This window comes from Bactrocera tryoni, chromosome 3 (genome assembly GCF_016617805.1).
Source record: "Bactrocera tryoni isolate S06 chromosome 3, CSIRO_BtryS06_freeze2, whole genome shotgun sequence".
NCBI lineage: Eukaryota > Metazoa > Arthropoda > Insecta > Diptera > Tephritidae > Bactrocera > Bactrocera tryoni.
In genome coordinates, this window is record NC_052501.1 from 34,560,115 (window position 1) to 34,580,701 (window position 20,587).

General features: G+C 33.4%; 1 protein-coding gene across 2 annotated transcripts in view; it reads left to right on the plus strand.

Annotated features, from left to right (window-relative positions):
* Positions 1-730: 730 nt before the first annotated feature.
* The window catches only part of LOC120772515 (putative transcription factor SOX-15), a 36,092-nt gene continuing 16,235 nt past the window's right edge, over positions 731-20,587 (plus strand). The window contains exons 1-2 of one of the 2 annotated variants that reach the window (XM_040101163.1): positions 731-1,074; positions 5,930-6,673. In XM_040101163.1, coding sequence (XP_039957097.1) covers positions 6,621-6,673 — 53 coding nt within the window. In that variant the 5' untranslated portion in view covers positions 731-1,074; positions 5,930-6,620. The remainder of the gene's footprint in view (positions 1,075-5,929; positions 6,674-20,587) is intronic. The other variant, XM_040101164.1, reaches the window with a different exon arrangement.

Here is a 20,587-nt window from a genome sequence, read left to right on the forward strand (position 1 = left end):
ATGCGCTCCACACCACTCTTCAAAGTGTGACATACTCCGAGATGCAGAATAACTCTCAGCGCTAATTTCTGTATGTATGTATGTATGTATGCGCAATGCCTGAAGAATGAATTGAATGCTCGCAAAAGATTTTACACATGGATAGCGTTTACGAGTACATACGGGTCCCGGTCAACCATATATTTGTATACAATCCTATGAACAAATAATTAAGTTTTTTTAAGTTTGGCATCTGCTGAGCATTCATTAAATTAACATAATGTGGTTACGACTACAAGTAAACTAACTTCGTTCAAAAGTTGTAGAATATACTTTTATGCACGTAAATAACTCATGCAAATACTAGTTTATACATATATACATACATGTGTATGTATATGAATATTTATTCATTTATTTACAATTTCGACTTACACGGCTGATATATGATATTACTTTTGCTCTGAGCCATGCTTCAGAGAGAAACAACTCAATGTGACTCGGTTCATCGCCACTCACCTCAGTTCGCTTCACTTCAGTTAAGCTCTTTTTGGGACCGGTTGCGGACATTTCAACATACTAACGTGTACATATGTAAATACAATGTAGATATTTGAACGTAGAAGCGCAGGTTGAAGTTTAGCCATTGAGTGAATTTCCCATGGCCAACTTGAACTCGGAGATGTGTGGAACTTGCAACCCAATCATGGTACTCTGCTGTTATACACAGTCGGTCGCTTGATTCAGTTTCGAACGGTGCGCGCGCGCAATCACTTATTGGTGCTTTTAACTAAGAGTATATTTGGCCATCGAAACCGACAATTAAGCAAGGCAGAGCTGCACTTGTGACCGCTTCTGTATGTGTACAAGTATATCGGGACTTTTAGTATTAAGCTGTAAAGCATGTACTTATTCGGTCGTAGGTACTAGAAGTGGATAAATAAATGTAAGAGGAGGCCCTGCAGCATTTGATTTTTTATGCGGGCAGAGCAGCAACATTTCGCTAAGTTTAACTATACGCTTCGCAAATATTAACAAAAGTGTGATTCGTCGCTACAGTGAAACGGTGTTCGTTTAAAATATAATGAAATATATGTAAATAAAATTGCTTGATGAAATATTCACATATGTATATAAGTGTGTGTGTTATATACAATATAACAATAAATCTAAGAAAATTTAAAAGAAAGTGATGTCTTATCGCCCTGTGTGTGATCATGGAAACACATACTAGACTCTCTAATGAAGCTTACATACATATCTACATACATATGTACATACATACATATATGTATATGTCTGTTTAATCACAAATAAGTGCTTGTTCTAATATATCGATACATTGAAATACATATTTACATATGTATATATATACACACGTTTCTATAATTTATGCATAATTATGAGATCTGCGGGCTTGAGCCAAGCTTAATTTTTTCGATTGGGAAAAGAAAGTAGTGCAATCGATTGAAGTTGTAGCTAAGTTTTCGAAAACATGAAATCATTATTATAATTATACATATACATACATATGTACTATACATATAAATCCATACATACATAAGTACATATGTATATATTTTTCTTTTCAAATAAAAAATGTTATTTATTGTTCAATTGAGAATGCAATGGATTTATATCACTAAAAAAATTATGGAAAAAGTATAATTAATTTCTGCGTAATTATAAATGTGTTTTTTGTTTTTTTTTGTGTACATACATACATACATACATATATGTATATAATTCTGCTCATAATAATAGTAGTGCGCGTAATGCAGCATATTATTCCGTTATAGACTAATTATATAAAAATTAAAAAATGATATTTTCAGCTTAACATAATAATAGATAACTGTTACTAATTCGGATTTACTTAAAGTAGTCGTAAACGTATTTACGAGCACATTTCACGTGGATCGACCTTTCTTTAACTGTTTGTTGCGTAATAACTCGGAGTTTAGGCTAATATTACGGTTAGGACAGTTTAATTAGAATTGTTTATGACAAAAAATTAAATTAAGTTAATATTGCCGCCTTAAAATTGTGAAGAGAACATGCCAATAACTTATGTAAATATGATTGGTATTCTGCGAAAATGGTTCAAGTTACCTAAGGTTGAGAAATAAAGTGAAACTTACATATAAACAGATCGATAATCATTTGATTCGAATGCACTTTATAATTTAATCCTTAACTAAGCACTAAATTAAGATTTGTCAAAGAGGATCACAGTAGCAAGGGCACCCATGAGTTGAAAAGGGGGCGTGGCCCCGGCTTATAGTAGGTTTAATGTACATACTTTCAAGCCAAAATAACCAAATTAATCAAGATGAATCTTAGAAGAACCCCTATCAACAGTGTGAATGAAATCGGACCACAATCAGGTCTACTCCCCATATAACGATACTGATACGATACTTATAAACTCCAGAGATATTACATTTTACCACCGAGATGGTATTAGACAACTATATTAAAGCCGGTGTCAAAATTGTACAATGGGCGTGACACCGCCCTCTTTTAGGTGAAAGATCGAAAGATTTTAACCAACATTTCCATGTCAGACTATGAAAATAGGCGTAATCGCACTACAATGACGCCTAATTCCAATATAACACGATTTTAAATTCCTTCTGATTCTTTCATACAGTCAAACACCAACTATTGTATCGGATTAAAATTTGCTCGAATAGTGCCTTTCAGGGTTGCCATCTTGTGACCAAAAATTGTCCAAAACCAAAACTATTCAACACCTAAGAACCGAATATGTGTGCCCCAGTATCCATAGTTGAGTTTGGATTGAAAATATCGGTCAGTGTGTGAGATATGTATATAACTAGAATTCAGCGATAATCCTTTCCTGACAATGGTAGTCTGTGCGTCAAAAATATGTGGAATCGGGTCAATACTTCCTTTAGCCCCCATATTCCCAAGGTTCACATATTATAAAGGTTTTAGAACTTCTAAGAGATTTTTGCCGCATATTTCGGTCAATATGTAAGTTATCTCCATGAAAATGAGAAAGCGTATTTTACTCGTAACAGGTACCTTTTGCCTAAGTGGATAAAACTTAACTTAGCCCCCTAGATTTTCGAACATCCGGCTGACTTTACTCCATAGGTGATTGTATGTGTACCGTAATTAAACCCAGTAAACAATTTACTAGTCTATGGCATATTAATTGTACCTCCAATATAAGTCAAGAAAATACCAAATTTGACTGGAATTTATTGACGATTTCATTGAATAATAGATGTTCAAATCTTTCGGAACATTATTTAAGGGGCTATACAAGTATGACGCATGAAAAATTAGGCGATTTTCGTGAATTTTTTTAAAAGAATGTATTCGATTGAATGCTTCGAAGTTCTTTGAACGTAATAAGGTATCTTTTTAGCTATATTTTAAAATTTTTTTTTTTAAGTTCAAAAATAACAGAGTTATATGCTGTCTTCGGAGGTGCCAAAAAAAGCGCCCCAACTGCTGACATGATTCCGGCCGAATGCGTAGCTCAAACAAAAAAAATTTCAAAAAGTATATTAAACTAAAATAATTCCTATACAGTGACCTACGATGTTTGAAAAATATGAAAAAGCAACAAAATGTCGTAGTTTTGAAAAAAATATCGTTTTTTTAGGTAAAAAATGGTCGTTTTTTTAATTCCAATTTGATAATTTCCAACCAATATAGTAAATGCGTTCAACAATATTCAGTTTTTATTTGAAGTCGGTCGGTTAATTTCTCATTGAGTTATGATGTCAGCAATTTGAAAAATGTCGTTTCGAGAAAAACGCGTTTAAACTTTCACTTATGTATATAGGTTTGTACCCCGAGCGGTCGCTTTTTATAACTCTGCCATTCAAAAGCTATACAAGATACGACCTTGCAGATTTCACAGGATATTCTTGAAAACATAGGATATTTTCGAAAAAGCAAAAAAAAAAATTTCAAAGTGTTACCTCTGGTATAGCCCCTTAATAAAAATGGTTTCCAGCACTTGAAAGAATTTCCTGCTTTTTGATCTTTTCAAGTTGCAACAGTATAAAATGTTCGGTTACACCCGAACTTAGCCCTTCCTTACTTCTTGGTTATAAACTTGGAATTAAATAATTTTTTTTCAACCCGGTATTTAGGATTAAACATTAAAATTTGAAACCACTTTTTGTGTTAAAAATTTTTGTTTTATGTTTGAGTCTGGTATTTGGGATTTAAATTTTATTTTAATTTTCTATGCGCTGGTTGTTTTTATATCCCGACGTCGCACAATGTGCCTTTAAACTATTTTTATCGGCTTCTTGATCTGAATTGGCTCAACAAATTTTTATAATTCCTCAATGGCTCAACAATAAGCGGATCTCTCATTTAACCGGAAAAAAGTTCATGATCCGAACACTCTGTGACCGAACGCTGACATTTTTTACACTTTTTTATTTTTGTAACCTTTCGTAACGACGCGAACCTCTCGATATCAGACAATTGAATTATGCGAAATTCTATTTGCGGACAACGCAAATAATTGAAATAAAGGTAGAGTAACTAAGTGTACAGTTGAAATTTATATACGAGTAATATACACATTTTATGTAAAAATGTTAGGAAGGATATGCATACATAATGTAACGGGATCTATATCGTCACCTGAAATGCAGAATAACGTAACAACATTTTCGGAAATTTACAGTGGCATGAATGAAACACGAAATAAAATGGAACATGAGTGAAACAAAATTTTAATATTGGTTAAAACTAGTTTATATTTGATCGGAGAACCAGAAAATGTTGAACATATGTAATATTATGTAAGTAATTTGAAGTAGTGAAGCGTAATCTATAAGACATTCAATTTCGAATTTTTTGATGATACGTTATTTTGCATTTCAGGTGACGATATGTAACAATTTGTAAGATCAAAAATTGTGAATCATTTGGTTATTAAACTTAATAACATCAAGCTGATCTTGTTACCTGGTATTAGAATCAGCCCCGCCATAAGGGCATTATACAGAATTTCACATGTCACAAGGCAAGAATAGAAAGTTTCAAAAACATTAGACATTTTGGAACCTGTTTATTTTATTAAGACTGAATGGACGGTACCTTGGCAATAATTTAAAACAGTTTTCCAAAAGCTGGTTTTCAAAAAAGTGCGAGTGAAATTTTTGTCTTCGATCCAGGGGACAATATTCCCATATCGACGTTATCGGCTTTGATAAAGTTTTTAAATGTAAGTTAGCAAGGTCAGTATCGGACGACTTTTTGTTAATCGGGAAATTTTTAATACAGAAGACAATAATATTGACATTGACATTGTCACAGACATAAATGCTACTGAGGAATTATTATTAAATGAAGTATGTAAACCAAATTACCACGAAACCTTATTTATTTAAGAAGTACATATGTATGTACATATGTATGTGTATATATGTATGTATATTAGTATAATTTTTATTCGTCCAGCGGATAAAAGTTGTTGAACCGTCAGTGTCCGATTGTGAGAGGTTTCACTGTATATTTATCTATGCATATATAAAATTCAAAATTCTTTAATGTGATATTTTTTAATAATTATTAGATAATCTATGTATGCATATTCATATGTAAAAGTATGATAGCAGAAATGATGTACATACATACATAGATATCAGTTAGCACAAGTGAGAGAAAGTATTAAATCAATATATTTAAATATGTGTGTATGTATATGTGTAGTACATATGTACAATGTGTATGAAAAGCCGTCATAAAGCTCCGTTTGTATTTAATCACAACTATGCATTAGCGTACAATTAATAAATTGTTAAACTAAAAGCCTCTTCTTCTTGTGTACATTTTTAAGTGAACGCGGTCCAAATTTAAGCGCGTATGTATGTACATAAGTATAACGAGTGTGTCAACATTTGTACATATGTAGATACGTAAATGCATGAGCGTTCCCGTATTTTAGCCTTTCGGATGTGCCGAGGGTAAAAAATGGAAATTGCAGTCAAACTAGAGCACGTCGCTTCTTTAGGGTACTGCCTTGCAAATAATCTAACTCTAACTGTATGTGTGTATGTGTTTATGTGAGTGTCAAGATATTTATAAACAAGTGTGTGTAGGAGAACCACAACAGCGAACGCCATTAAGACTGCAACATTTAGTACGGGCACCGAAACCACTTGTTGCCGCTGCCAACCAACCAACATACATATGTAGCTAGTAGCAACAACAACAGCAACAACAAAACGTAGCATCAGCAACAGCTCCATCAGCGCAGGCAGAGTCAGATAGACAGTGAATAGTGAGGGAAACCTAACGGAATAATGCAGCATTAAACAAAATGTTTCTGGCCCAATCACTTACAGACAAAGGCAAACAAATACCAACTCAAATACAACAAGTTGCCGTTGTTGCGATTGCCACCTTCACAGGAACGAACACATTTACTAGACCGTCAGCAATAAAAACCCCCGGCGTCGCGTATAAAGCCGTTGCTAAAGTCAAAACTGACGCCAGCACTTACAACAACACGGCCAACAACGTCCGCCCCAGCACCGCCACCGTCGCTCGCATCGTCACCAACAACACAAATACCGCATACGACGCCACCGCAGCTTTTGCCGTCCCTTCAAGAGCGTTCAAGACGTAGTAGTAAAATGGAACCCTCATATGATCACGAACAACCACATCATCTGCTAACAAATTACAAGTAATATTTACATTTTTCCCATGGCATTTTTTTGTTTAATTACACCCAACTGAAAAGTAGTAGTAGATACATATCTTTGAGATAATAGCTATAATGAATGAAAATGTAGTTGTGAAAATCATACACTTGCATGTACATACATACATACATATATATTTGCATATGTATGGCTTGTGTATATGTATATGTTTGTATGAATATATGTAGTAAAAAGTTCACTCGCAAATATATGAATTTGGAAACCTGTGCATACAATCTCAGATTTATGGTATCCATATGTAAGTCAGTATATGTATGTATGTATGTACCATCTTTAATTGGCATTTGCATTAGGAATTTCATATACCTAAATACATGTACATATGTATGTATGCGTAGTTGTGTGGAAATCTTTTATACCATTTGTATGTCTGTTTTTGTGTTTTTTCCTTTGTGTAAGTATATAACACATATCTTTATATAAGTAAACACAAAAAAGTTGCCCACAGTTTTACATTTTTACGCTCCCATTAAGTACGTCTATATGTATGTAGGTATATTTGCATGAAACAGCAAAAGTTCTATACATATGTACGTCTCCATACTAATTTGTTTGTATTTGATTTTCTATTCCGAACGTAAAAACTAATAGATTGGCCAGTAGCTTCTTGAAGAGCAAATCTGAGCGAAATTTTACTGCAGAGTTGCTAAGTTGCTATTTGATCCTATTCAGTTTGGCATAAATTTATGTATAATCATTATTTCACAGTAAGACCTTGAAGAGTTTGAATTACCGTTTGTCAAAGCATTTTATTAACATGAACTGATACTTTTAATTTCATGAGAAATAGTTTTTAGTAACTAAATTAATGCGAATGATAAAAATAGTAGAAAACTATTTTCAAATCAAAATCTGAAATTTTTTATACCGCAGTGACCAAAAAAAAAAGTTTCTCCACAAAAAAATAAAGGCACAAATGTTTCATTATTTTAATAATCGAGAGTACAAAACCAAAACGGAAGAACCCTTTTTATATTTATACTCTCGCAACGTTTGCTACAGAATAGTAGAGTTTTTTCTATTAATCGAAAATTTATTAAGTGCTATAACTAAGGCAGAACTCAAATTGGGCACAATGAATCACTTTAATGGAGGCAGTTGTGATATGAAAATATATGAGAAGTGGCTATGGTCTCGCCCTCTAATAAGTTTAAAATATATATCTTCCGAATCAAAAAAGTTATAACTTCTGAACACGTCTGAGTGAAGAGGTTTTGCAAAAATTTTACATATTTCGGGTTTTATATTGAAAGTTTTATTAGAATATTAATCAGAATTTGAAAACCGAATAGTAAATGATTGGGAAAGTAGTTTTCCTCGACAGCAAGACTACTTTTTGATCAACCAAAACTAAACGATAATAATCGAAATTTAAAAAAAAAAAATTCGAACCAGAAAATTAAAAAAAAATAAAGAATTTATCAATGCTCAAATTACTGGATTGTTTGGAATGCGAAAAATTGTTTAACTTTCTGATAAATTGATGAACAATATAAGAAATTCCATAACACGAGAAAAGTGCGGAATGCCTAAAATCAGTAAGAATAAATAGTATATAAAACATTTTGCAAGAATATATAGTAGAAATTATATTGTCGGGGGAATCGGTAAATGTTGTAAGTTATATTGTATATTCTAAAAGAGCTGTTAAGCGCACAAGTATATTAACGAAACGTATTTGTACGCAGTTTTGACCATAGAATTTTCGATTCTTTGTAATTTTTTAGATGAAAATTTAAAAGTCAGAAGAAAATGAGAATAAACAATTATAATTATAAACAATTAATATAAGTGAAGTATTTGTATCTGATTTCTGTGTTCAATAGGGTGTTGCTTTAGATTTAATCAACAGTAGTCATATAGAGGTACATATAATAAGATACTAAATTATTTGATTTCAAATAATAATTTAACGAAGTATACCATATCTCTCAAAAAAGAAAAGTGGACTTTATTCAAAACCTTTCGAACATAAATTTATTCAATAAATTAATTTTTTGTATTTTGGAACTTCTGACCTTTTGATAAAAGGACGAATCGTAGCAAAAAAGAGGCATAATATACAATATATTGAAAATTACTAAATACTTAATTAACAAGTAAGTAAGGACTACGTTCGGGTGCAACCGAACATTTTATACAAAGCGAGGAAAATACTTTCAGGCGTAAAACCAATTATATAGAATAAGGTCAGCCGGATATTCGAAATCCAGATATTAGTTATATAAGGGCTAGGCCAAGTTTTCGCTCAAATTTATCTATTTTAGTTACAAAGATACACTGTTATGAATAAAACACGCTCTCTAATTTGCATTGGGATAACTCAAATATTGGCCGATATATGCGGTACAAAGTCGCTCCGAAGTTCGAAAATCTTTATAAGTATGCTAAGGAAAGTAATGGTCCAATTCAACCCATTTTTGACATACAGATATACCATTACAAGAGAATTAAGAGATAATATTTTTAGTTTTAACCCTATATCTATCTCTATTAGTGTAAGAATGCTTAGTAGATTAAATGCATATATCTTACAAGCCACTAAAGCTATATCAACCAAATTTGCTAAAAACAAGTGATTTTAGTTCTCTTCTATACAACGTGAAAATGGTACCAGAATAGGACTACAACAACGTCCAATACCAATATATGTACATATATTTATTTTAAATTACTTATACTCATATTTATACATTCATTAATATTCATACTCTAAATAGAGATTTTCGACTCTTCGGATAACTTTGAACCCGATATAGTGTTTCCGATTTTTCATTTGACTTTAAAGCGGTTATGTTAGCAAAATGTGTCATAGGTATTTCAATGTTTTATTAAACATAGGGTGGTCTTGTCAAAAATACTCTTTTAAGTTTTCGTATCGATATACATATCTTAAAATTATATTTTATAATACAAAAGTTCATTATTTTGACATTTGCAAATATAATACATATCTCATCTCATCTTGAAGTACATACTTATGTATACGTTGTGAAATTATGTTGGTAGTCTTCGTTGTGTAATGAGTGTGCACCGGGGTAACAGCATGTGATTCAGACTCAATTTCCGATCAACTTAGGATAAGTTTTCTCTTAAATTAATCGCCATGCGGCATTAAGAAACCAACAAAAGATGAATCCAAAACATTTATGCCGTTACAAAACAAAAACAGAAGGAAAGGCAAAATAAGAGTCAAAGAATATTTAGAATCAATTAAAAAATTTAGTTTTGAATATTTTTTTTTTCAAATGTAATATATTAAATCTTTTTCGAAAATATTTCGCCAAGCTTCGCATTTGACATAAATGTGATAATAATATTTGCCAACTTTCACTTTTCCGAAAGATGGCAATTCTGTTCTCAAACAGCGAAAATTATTGCTTGACACACATTTTAAAATATTATTTATTATATTGACAAGTAATTCGAAAAATTGGGATTCAACTTAATTCATAAATATTTATTATAAATATTTTCATAAAAACTAAAAACCAATTTTATCAAGTTCAAGTTTTCTTTTTTATTTTGAGTTTAATATCCACCACGGAACAGCAAATCGGATTAACATATTCGATATAACTCGCCTTTATACTTTTAAATTGTGGTCTAATTTGTATAGTACATATTTAACTTTATACCCTGAACAGGTTATATTACATAAGTTGCCAAGAAGTTTGTATCACACAGAAAGATAAAGTCTATCAGGTTTTGAGATATTAATTTGAAATTTTGCGAACGAGCTGCTCTTTCGTTGGAATCGCTAATATCGGAGCACTATAACATATGGCGGCCATACAAATTGACTAATGCAACTTAAGTCCTTGTATGGAAAACTTTTTAAATTGACACAGTATCTTCACATTTGGCACAGATACTAATCCAAAGCAGCGCTACATTTTCCAATCAAATTGATTTTCAGTTCGGACCACTGTAGCATATAGCTGAAATAAAAACGGACCGATCAAATGCTATAAATAATGCACATTTGGAGGGTGTTATAGCTTAAATGTAGCTGAATATAAAGTTGTTTTTGCATACAATTTCTTTTTAACATATTTTCAGTTGCTATTTATTAAAATTCGATTCCAAGTCATTCGCTGTAAAAAGAACCACCGTTCTAAATGGTCTGACTGGTTAATAAAGTAGTTTATTAGTTAAATTCGTTCAAAAAAATAAAAATTAGAAAAATTTTAATCCCCAAAAAGCTAAGCTCGAAATAATGCGATACTAAATACCAAAATAAATTACCAGAAAATTTATTTATTTAACTAAATTCTAAAGTAAATGTAGAGGAAGAAAGCATAATGGTATAATTTACATTACTAATTTGAATATAATAATCTACTAGAAAGGTTGGTGTCAGCTGAAAAGTGAAAAGTGACATATGAATCATTTATAATCCACCAGAAGGAAACCATTACATTGCTAATGATTTAGGCGAACATGTGAACCGATTTCTTAAATTTTTGGCATATCAGTACTTATTCTACCGTTATTATACAGTTTTAGCATCCGGCTTCTAAATTTTCAATTTTTGCGCAAATAGTGATTTCAAGATTTGTCATATCTTGGCTAAAAAAAAGGAAATCGGTCTTTAACTATTCAAGCCTCCGTTACCGAATATGTAGAGCCAGTACCAGACCCTGGTATAAAAATTAGATAAATGGAACTTAGATCCATATTTGTTAAATATTAAGGTTCGTCAACCTCTGAGAATATTTCCGGTCTATAATCTCTCAAAATTGTGAGAATATGGAAGTTGCCTAGAGCCGAACTTAGTCGTTTTTCAGTTAGGTTCATTTTACTATGTGTAACAAATTAGGAAAAAAAATTTAGTAAAGAAGCTAAGTGAGACCATCACATACATATGTACATTATTTTTTATAGTAGAAAATTTGGTATCTTTAATCGGCCAAACCCACTTTTGAAAAACTGCGGTTCTTCTCTCTATGGTAATTTGGACAAGTTTAAGTTTTGTAGCATATCAGAGGTAAAGATGAACCTATACCATAGGTGTCTTTACAATGCCAGAGATTGTCAAAATACATACATATGTATATTCTTACATTCTCCGAAATCCTGTACACAATATCCAAAATAATAATTTTCAACCCTGGCATACATATGTAAGTACATATGTTAGAGTGTCTATCCAATAAAAGTCTGGTTGGCTTAATATCCTATATTTATTTAATTTGGTGAAAATATTGTGGAAAATCGGTAGAATCTCTTCCGTAGTAATACTAGATATAATAAATAGTTAGATAGATAGATAGATAATAAATAGATAATAGTAGATACATATGTTATGTTGGCAATTAAACTATATATTTACATTAATAAATGTATGTATCTAAGTAGAAAAGTGCAATAGACAAAAAACGGTTCAACATTTGACGTAATGCGAATATTGTTTCAGCAATAACAATTGCGACTTTGTCAACTAAACTGGTATGCATACATACATATCTAAATGAAGTATATGTACATATATGTAAATATGTATGTAAGTTTCGGATTTAAGCCCGCTCCATTTTCTTCCATTTATTATTTTTTTATACATATACTATGTATGTACATATGTACGTATGTATGTCCATTGGTATCTAATAATAGATAAACGAGTCATATATACATATGTATATATGTACATACTATATACAGAAATTTAAGAACAGATCACATACATATGTACATACATAAGTATACATACATATTTAGTTTAACGTTGTAAATACATACATATATCCATATGAATATACTTATATTTTCAATTGAAGAGACTGCAATTCAGGTTGGTAAGGTAGAGGCATTAGCGTTGGGCCACGCTACCACGCAAGCTGTGAGAATTAGGTCGAAACAGCAAGGCTAACAAATTCCGACAGACAATGAAATAAGAGAGACCAAAATTAGTTAATTATGCTTAAGAAAACACACATACACCCATATAAACTGGATAGAATATATTAATGCACAGCTTATGTACATAAATACTAAGTGTATGCATATACATACATACATATTTTAGATAGTTTTACTCTTATTAAGGCGTCATTGGCATACAAACATATGCACATGTGCACATCCTAAGCTAACAGTCGCTCGTACGAACATCGGCATTGAAAAGTTGTATCACAGCTTTGATTGTTGCTCATCGTTGACCTCAGCTAAAAAAGTGTATCACTCGCTCTCATTATCATGCATATATCTCTATATGCACATCTTTATATATGTACATATACATACATATGTATGTATGTATATTCGAAGTACATACACATTCAAACGCTAAGCGTCAGTAAAAACACAGCAATCCACTCTGAATACAAAAGACGGCTATGCTTATTGGTCATTTGCCGATAAGACGGCGTCAAGTTATTTAAGCATATCACACCTGGTTGCTTGAATACCGAGTGGTTTTGTTGTTCTCTAAGCCGTAAACCGCATGATAAAACAGTAACAACAGCAAGCTATGGCGGCCGCACAGCGCGCACGAGTATATGTGCATATACAGATCTGTATATTAACGCCAGACTGGTTTCTTGTGAAACGGTCATGCGCGCACTTTAGCACACGTCAGCCAACGAACAAATGAGCCAACGAGCGAACGAGCCTCAGCTCCGAGAGCGCACCAATTTACCATTAAGCAGATGCAGCCAATGAACTGCAACTATCGCTGGATGCTGTGCTGAGGCATTGCCTTGCTTATTGTACGCTGGACACACCCACCGCATGTCTGAAAATAGCTCAACTATTTAGTATGTAAATATGGCATTTAAACCATTTATATAGTGTTTATTGATTAACTAAATGGTCACAAACTCTATGGTTATCATTAATATTAATTCAGTGGTACATTCCATCATATATACAAGTGCATATATTCTTCATATGTAAGTACATATAAACGATGGATATTTATTTGTATAATTTGAACACAATATATTATTCAGCCTCTAATTCAAGATACATGGAGTATTGTCCAGCTTCATGAGTGTAATTTTATGAACATTGTTTTACGAAAAATAAAATTATGCGCGCCTGGGAATATTACGAACCCATTTGATCGCAAAAGTAAGGCAAATTCGACCTAAGAATAATTAGGTTCTGGTGTTTTATTACTCCGGAAATCAGAGATAATCATGTTGCCAGTGAACAATTAATGGTTTTATCGACCAAAAATACTGGGTGATCCATTTCGGTGTTCTCTACTTTTTTAAAGAAAAAACACAAAAACTTCAAATTTAATGGGGAATATTTATTATCATTCGAAAGAACATTCTATGGTATTTATTTTTTGGAGATGATCTCTTCCAAATGTTGGCCGCGGCCAAGCGCATATGAGATTCAACCGTTGAGTCCAATTTATCGATGACTCGTTCGAGCATTTCGACTGTTAACTGGTGAATGACACGCGTGATGTTTTGCTCCAAGGCCTGAATCGAAGCAGGATTTCCCGCATGTATTTTCTTTAGACTTTACATATCCCCACAAAAGTCTAACGGTGTGATATCACATGATCTTGGTGGCCAGTCGACGGGCCCAAAACCTGAAATCATTTGCTCACCCAAGTGTTCTCTCAATAAATCCATTAATTGATGCGATGTATGGAAAGTGACGCAGTCTTCTTGAAACCAAATGTCTTGAGTCAGAAATGGGCATCATCGCTGAGCAAAAATTCCGGGGAATGCTGGGACTCAGGATGAGTGATACTGTTGCGAATAGTACGCGCAGTAGACCGATTAGGTTTACCATAATTTGAGCGAAGCACATTATTTACAGATTGGAATTTTCATAATAAAGTTGAACGATTTGTAAACGGTTTTTAGGCGCAAGTCTTTCTATGATCTATCTGTTTACCTATGAATCTACTTGTATGTGCATTTCTAATGAGGTTGCATTTTACTTAATGGAATCGTAATTTATTTAAAAACACATCTGTAGAAACTTCAGAATATGTATGAATTACTATAAGAAAGTTCGGTGTGACCATGCAGTACACAAAGCAACTTATAATTATTTCAAAGCTTCTATATGGTATCTAGGATTTGAGAATACCTCCTAAAGGTGATTAATGAAATATGGTTTTGTATTATTCTTGTAATATACCTTAAAGGAGGCATATTAAGTTTGTCACGAAGTTTGTAACACCCGGAAGGAAACGTTGGAGACCCTATAAAATATATATGTATAAAATATATGTATATGGGATAAGAGTGAGGAGATGGAACTCATACAAAATTTCATAAAATATCTTTTTAAATGAAAAAGTATTCCATACAAGCCCCCGGCTCCGATCGTTCAGTTTGTACAGGAGCTAAATGTTTTAGTGGTCCAATATAGGCCGTTCCGATGGGAGAGAATTTTCAGAGCGAGTTTCTCAAAAAGTGAGGAACAAAAGCGCATATACATATGTACATATATGTATACAGAAATAAATTAACTCAGAGCTGATCATTTATAGAGATACTTTACAGGGTCTCCGACGTTTCCGTTTTGACGTTACAAGCATAACGGCAAATTTAATATACCCCATTTTGGGTATAAAAAACGTTTCATATGCAACATTTTATAATATTCAGTCCAATGAGCAAATGTTTCCCCGGCTTTGACACTTGCAGATAGCGAGAGTATAAAATGTTCGACTGCATTCGAACTTAGCCTGCGGAGAGGATTGTTATATACATATATTTTCAAGTAATTTAATTAATATCATTTGTTTATGGGAAATGTATGGATGTTCACTTAGGATAATGAAAAGATGAAACAAATAGACAGAATGAGAGTGTCGACGATTCATTTTTGTCGTTTGAATAAATTTATACTCTATTTTTAATTTGAATTCAATATTTTAATTATATTATATTTTGTTAAGAAACTGCTTTTTATGACGACCATATTTATATAAATAAATTATATATATAATTATAAATTATAAATTATTAAATAATGCCTTAGAAAACAAAAAATATGAAACAAATGCTCTGAGTAAATTTTATTAAGATTACTTACATAACTCTCAAAATATCTCCTTTAAAAACAAGTGGAGTAGTGTAGTAACTTAGTATTTTAGTCGGAACTAAGGAAGATATTGATCGGTTTCACATAATGTTACTAATATTCCTTGCATACTTAGTATTTAGTGGGTAAAAAACTGTATGATTGTAGATCATGGACTATGGATATGTAGCTGGGCCATAATCAAGACCTTCATTTTCAGCGGTACACCATATTGTGCTCAATATACCTGTACATACTACAAGTATACACATACATATGTATGTATGTACATATGTTCACTATTCATATTTCATTAAAATATTATTGGAAAATCGAAGTTCACTATATTAAGCATATTAGGGCTAGAGGAACGTCTGAATATTGCGTTTTTTTAATAAACTCAAATATGCTTGAGCATAATTCCATGCTTTTTTAATAACTCTTCTTCTTCTTTATTGGTGTAGACACCGTTTACGCGGTTATAGCCCAGTTTACAACAGCGCGCTGGTCGTTCTTCGTTTTCGTTGTTTCGCGTCAATTGGAGACTCCAAGTGTAGCCAAGTTCTTCTTCACCTGGTCTTTCCAACGGAGTGGAGGTTTTCCTCTTCCTCTGCTTTTCCCGACGGGTACTGCGTCAAATACTTTCAGAGCTGGAGCGTTTTCAGCCATTCGGACAACATGACCGAGTCAGCGTAGCCGCTATTGTATAACTCATACAGCTCATCATTCCATCGAATGCGATATTCGCCGTTGCAAAGCGCAAAGAACCATAAATCTACCGCAAAACCTTTCTCTTGAAAACTCATAGCGTCGACTCATCAGATGCTGTCAGCGTCCATGCACCATATAGCAGGACGGGAATAATGAGTGACTTATAGAGTTTGGTCTTTGTTCGTCGAGAGAAAACTTTACTTCTATATTACCTCTTCAGTCCTAAGTAGCATCTGTTGGCAAGAGTTATTCTACGTTGGATTTCAAGGCTGACATTGTTGTTGGTGTACTGGTTCTAAGATAGACGAAATTATCTACGACTTCGAAGGTATGACTGTCAAAAGTGACGTGGGAGCCTAGTCTCGAAAGCCACGACTGTTTGTTTGATGTTTGTTTCTCTTGCCCTCGTTCACTATCATACCCATTTGCTTCACTCCCTCATCCATTCTCGAGAAAGCAGAACTAACTGCGCGGTTGTTAAGGCCAATGGTGTCAATATCATCGGCATACGCCGGCAGGTGTACACTCTTTTAGAATATTGTACCTTCTCGGTTTAGTTCTGCAGCTCGAATTATTTTCTCCAGCAGTAGATTGAAGAAGTCGGACAATGGGGAGTCGCCTAGTCGGAAACCTCGTTTGGTATCGAAAGGCTCGGAGAGCTCCTTCCAAAACCTGGCAGAGCTTTTGGTATTGCTCAACGTCAGTTTACACAGCCGTACTAATTTTGCCGGGTTAATTTTTTATGGGGGGTGTTTTTTACGTGGCGGATCCCCAACCCAGCGGAAATCAGTAGTTAGAGATGGTTCGCCTTCTCACTTTAGCTCGCCTTCAAACGGATGGTCTATGGCTACCCACAGAATACTTTGTCTCAGACCGGAAGTCGTGAGCTGCTTGAGTCATATGTAAAAGAATCGTTTCTGGCCACTCTCAAGTGAATGGCGGTCAGAGAACTTTCCTCACTTGCGTAAACTTTTTCATATGACTCCATCCTCCATAAATAATTCATAGATTGATATACCAGCATAAAGCAGTATATGTACGCTGAGCTAGTTCGTGGGTTCATTCATTTTCGCCACCAAAATATAGTTTGTCCAAGGTTAAATGTTCATTTAATTTGCTAAAATTTGCAAAGTTGTTATCATGAAAAGATGTCAAATAAAACCATTAGCTGAGCAAAGCTATTAAATACTTGTACACTATTTTGCAAGAGTATATTTATTCCAAATTATAAAACATTGCTATATACAGTTTCACTGATAAAAAGTTAGCTAAAGTAACTAGGATTATTATAATCAGTTATTACGAGTATATTAGGTCTAAGGAATGTACAATTTGGGGCCGCATTGTTGTTAGGAAAAATGCTCGAAAATACTGGGTTAACCTTATCGGACCAATTGGGGCACATGCATACGTCCAGACAGAAGTTTCTCCCAATAAATGAAGACTGCGCATTGTATTATTTTAGAAACGTCCAGTCTGGTATGATATAACTCAGACAACGGTTGAAAGCAATGGTTGCGCAGAGAAAGTACACCTAAACAATTCAGTTCTCCTCTGAAAATGACAGTTCCCGTATAGGAGACTAGTTATAGTTCCATAATGGCACCAATGTGTCCTGCTAGGTTTATTTGTAGGTATTAATATGTCCGGCTCCTGGAGGAAGTGGGCATTTAATTTTGTGATTTTTAACACATTTTGGTTAATATATTTTAGGAATGAAACTTGTCAAGTACGAGTACCAAAGGACCTGAATATTTTGTAAAAACAACGTCAAGTAAAAAATCACAAAGAGAACTTGACAACTGACTTCGCAATTCTTGTGCTTATGAAACTGTCCCACAATCTAACGAATGGCGCTCAATGGCCGTCAGTTTCTTTAATTAACGGGATGTGGCTCATCATGATAGTACCCCGCCACATTTTGGCATTATTGTGGCTAACTTTTTGACTTTTTGGGATTTGGGTATCTATGATTTTTTTCTGTTTTCAAACTTGAAAAATTCGCTTAGCCAAACGCGCCATGAGTTCACTGAAGCCATTAAAATCCATTAACCGAAAGCACTGAAGGCATTTCCAACTGAGACTTACAAGTGTATGGAAAATTGGTGGCTGTGTTGGCATGTTTCTTGACTCAAAGGGCCTATTTTAAAGCGCTAATAAAGATTTGTATTAAAATATTTGTTTTTTATTGTCAATTCAGGAAAATTTTATCAGATTGTGGGTGATGAACAACTTTTATTAATCTTCGAATTTACGAATAATCTGCATTTAAAATTTTTTACCGAAAATGTTTAGTAAAATTCGCCTTGGACAAAAATTACAGAAGAAAGTCTCAACTTCTTTTTTTTTTATAATAATAGTAAGAAGTTGACATATAACCATATTGAAATAATGACTTTGTATTTAGAAAACTGATGCTAAAGACCTGGCGAATAAATATACTGTGAATTTACGGCGGTATCACAGAACCTTGCAACCTTGACTAAATTGAAATCTCATGATGATTTGATCTTATCGCGAAAGTTGTTTAGACCTGAGAAACTGCAAATTTCACATTACTTCTTTTTAATTACTTATTATTACTTTTTATCTATGAAACGAATTATTTTTTGAAGTAGTTAGAAGCTAAATTTGAATTTTCTATCTAATAATAAGAAACAACGCTGACTTCGGTTGCTCCGAGGCAGTGGCGTAGCTAGGGGGGGGGACGAAGGGGGCCGTCGCCACGGGCGCAACGTCTTGGGGGCGGCAAAACGATCTTCGCTGTTTTTTATATTCAGAAAAACACTTCAACAAATTTTTTTACAAAATTTATTATAAAAGATAAAGAGTTGTACACTCACAATATATGTATGATGAAAAATATTAATTTTTACTCGAATAATCTTCATGGTTTCTTTAACCGAAAATATTTTGAGAAACCAACGTATATGTCACAGTTGAAGCATAGGGCAAACTGTGAGAGGGACACATTGCGACGTAGGAGTGACAAAAAAAAAACATTATCTTTATTCTTACTCTGTCGCCGCGACGTGTCACTCTCACAGTTACCCTATGCTTTGAATATAACAAATACTTTTATTTCTCCAAAGTTTCAAAAATGGTATTTAAAAACTCCAATTCGGGCAAAAATTCCTGCAAATTGCGTAAAAAGATATAGGGCGAAAATGGGTTTTTTCTATGGCTTTTAAAGAGATGTCTTGTAAATTTACTACCAATTTCCTCAAAAACCGTATTGTGAGAATTTTGGAACTTCAGAATTTGCGTGGCTTCTAGTTCCTAAATTTTATATACTTAATATCGAAGATATTTTGTAAAAATTCACTTTTGTTCGAACCACCTCATGAAACTTGTAGGTAGGTAGATAAAGGGGGGCGGCAGAACATCCTTGGCCCCGGGCGCCCGAAGTTGTAGCTACGCCACTGCTCCGAGGCTATACAGGTAATATCCTTCACATACAAATATAAAAAATTCTTTACAGAAACGTGATTTTGATTATTCAGTTTGTATGGCAGCTATATGCTATAGTTATCGGAACTGAATAATTTTTTCGGAAATTTCATTATTGCTTTAGGCAATACCTCTTGCCAAATTTCATGAAGATAACTCATTAAATGAAAAAGATTTAACCCCGATCTTTTCTGACCAAAACATTTCTACAGAGGTTGTATTATTTCTAAAATGATAAATGAACTCAGCTCTACATGCTGATCATTTAGATTTATATTTTATAAGGTGTGCGACGTTTCTTTTTGGGTGTTACAAATCTCGTGGTAAACTTAATATATTCTTTTCAGGGACGAATGCATAAGATTTGCTCCATTGTTTTCCTGGTGCCTTGCTCTTGACATTCCCTGCAGTCTTCTCCATCTGTCAGCCCAAGTTCACGTGTAAATGATCATTTTATGTGTTGTGTTGGCAATATTGGAAAATATAGCGAAAGAGTTCAACTTCATTCTTCGACGAAATCGAAATCCTCAATCATTTTGATCTTTTTTAGCCAACATACTGTTAAAGTGCCAAAAACCAATTAAATGCTCTCTTGGTTTCCTTAAGGTACCTCACATACCATCACCAATATACACTTGATCTCGGTTTTTTTTACACGGTGTTTTGTACACCTCCTATTTACCTTTATTTTACACGGCTTTACTTTTTTGCAC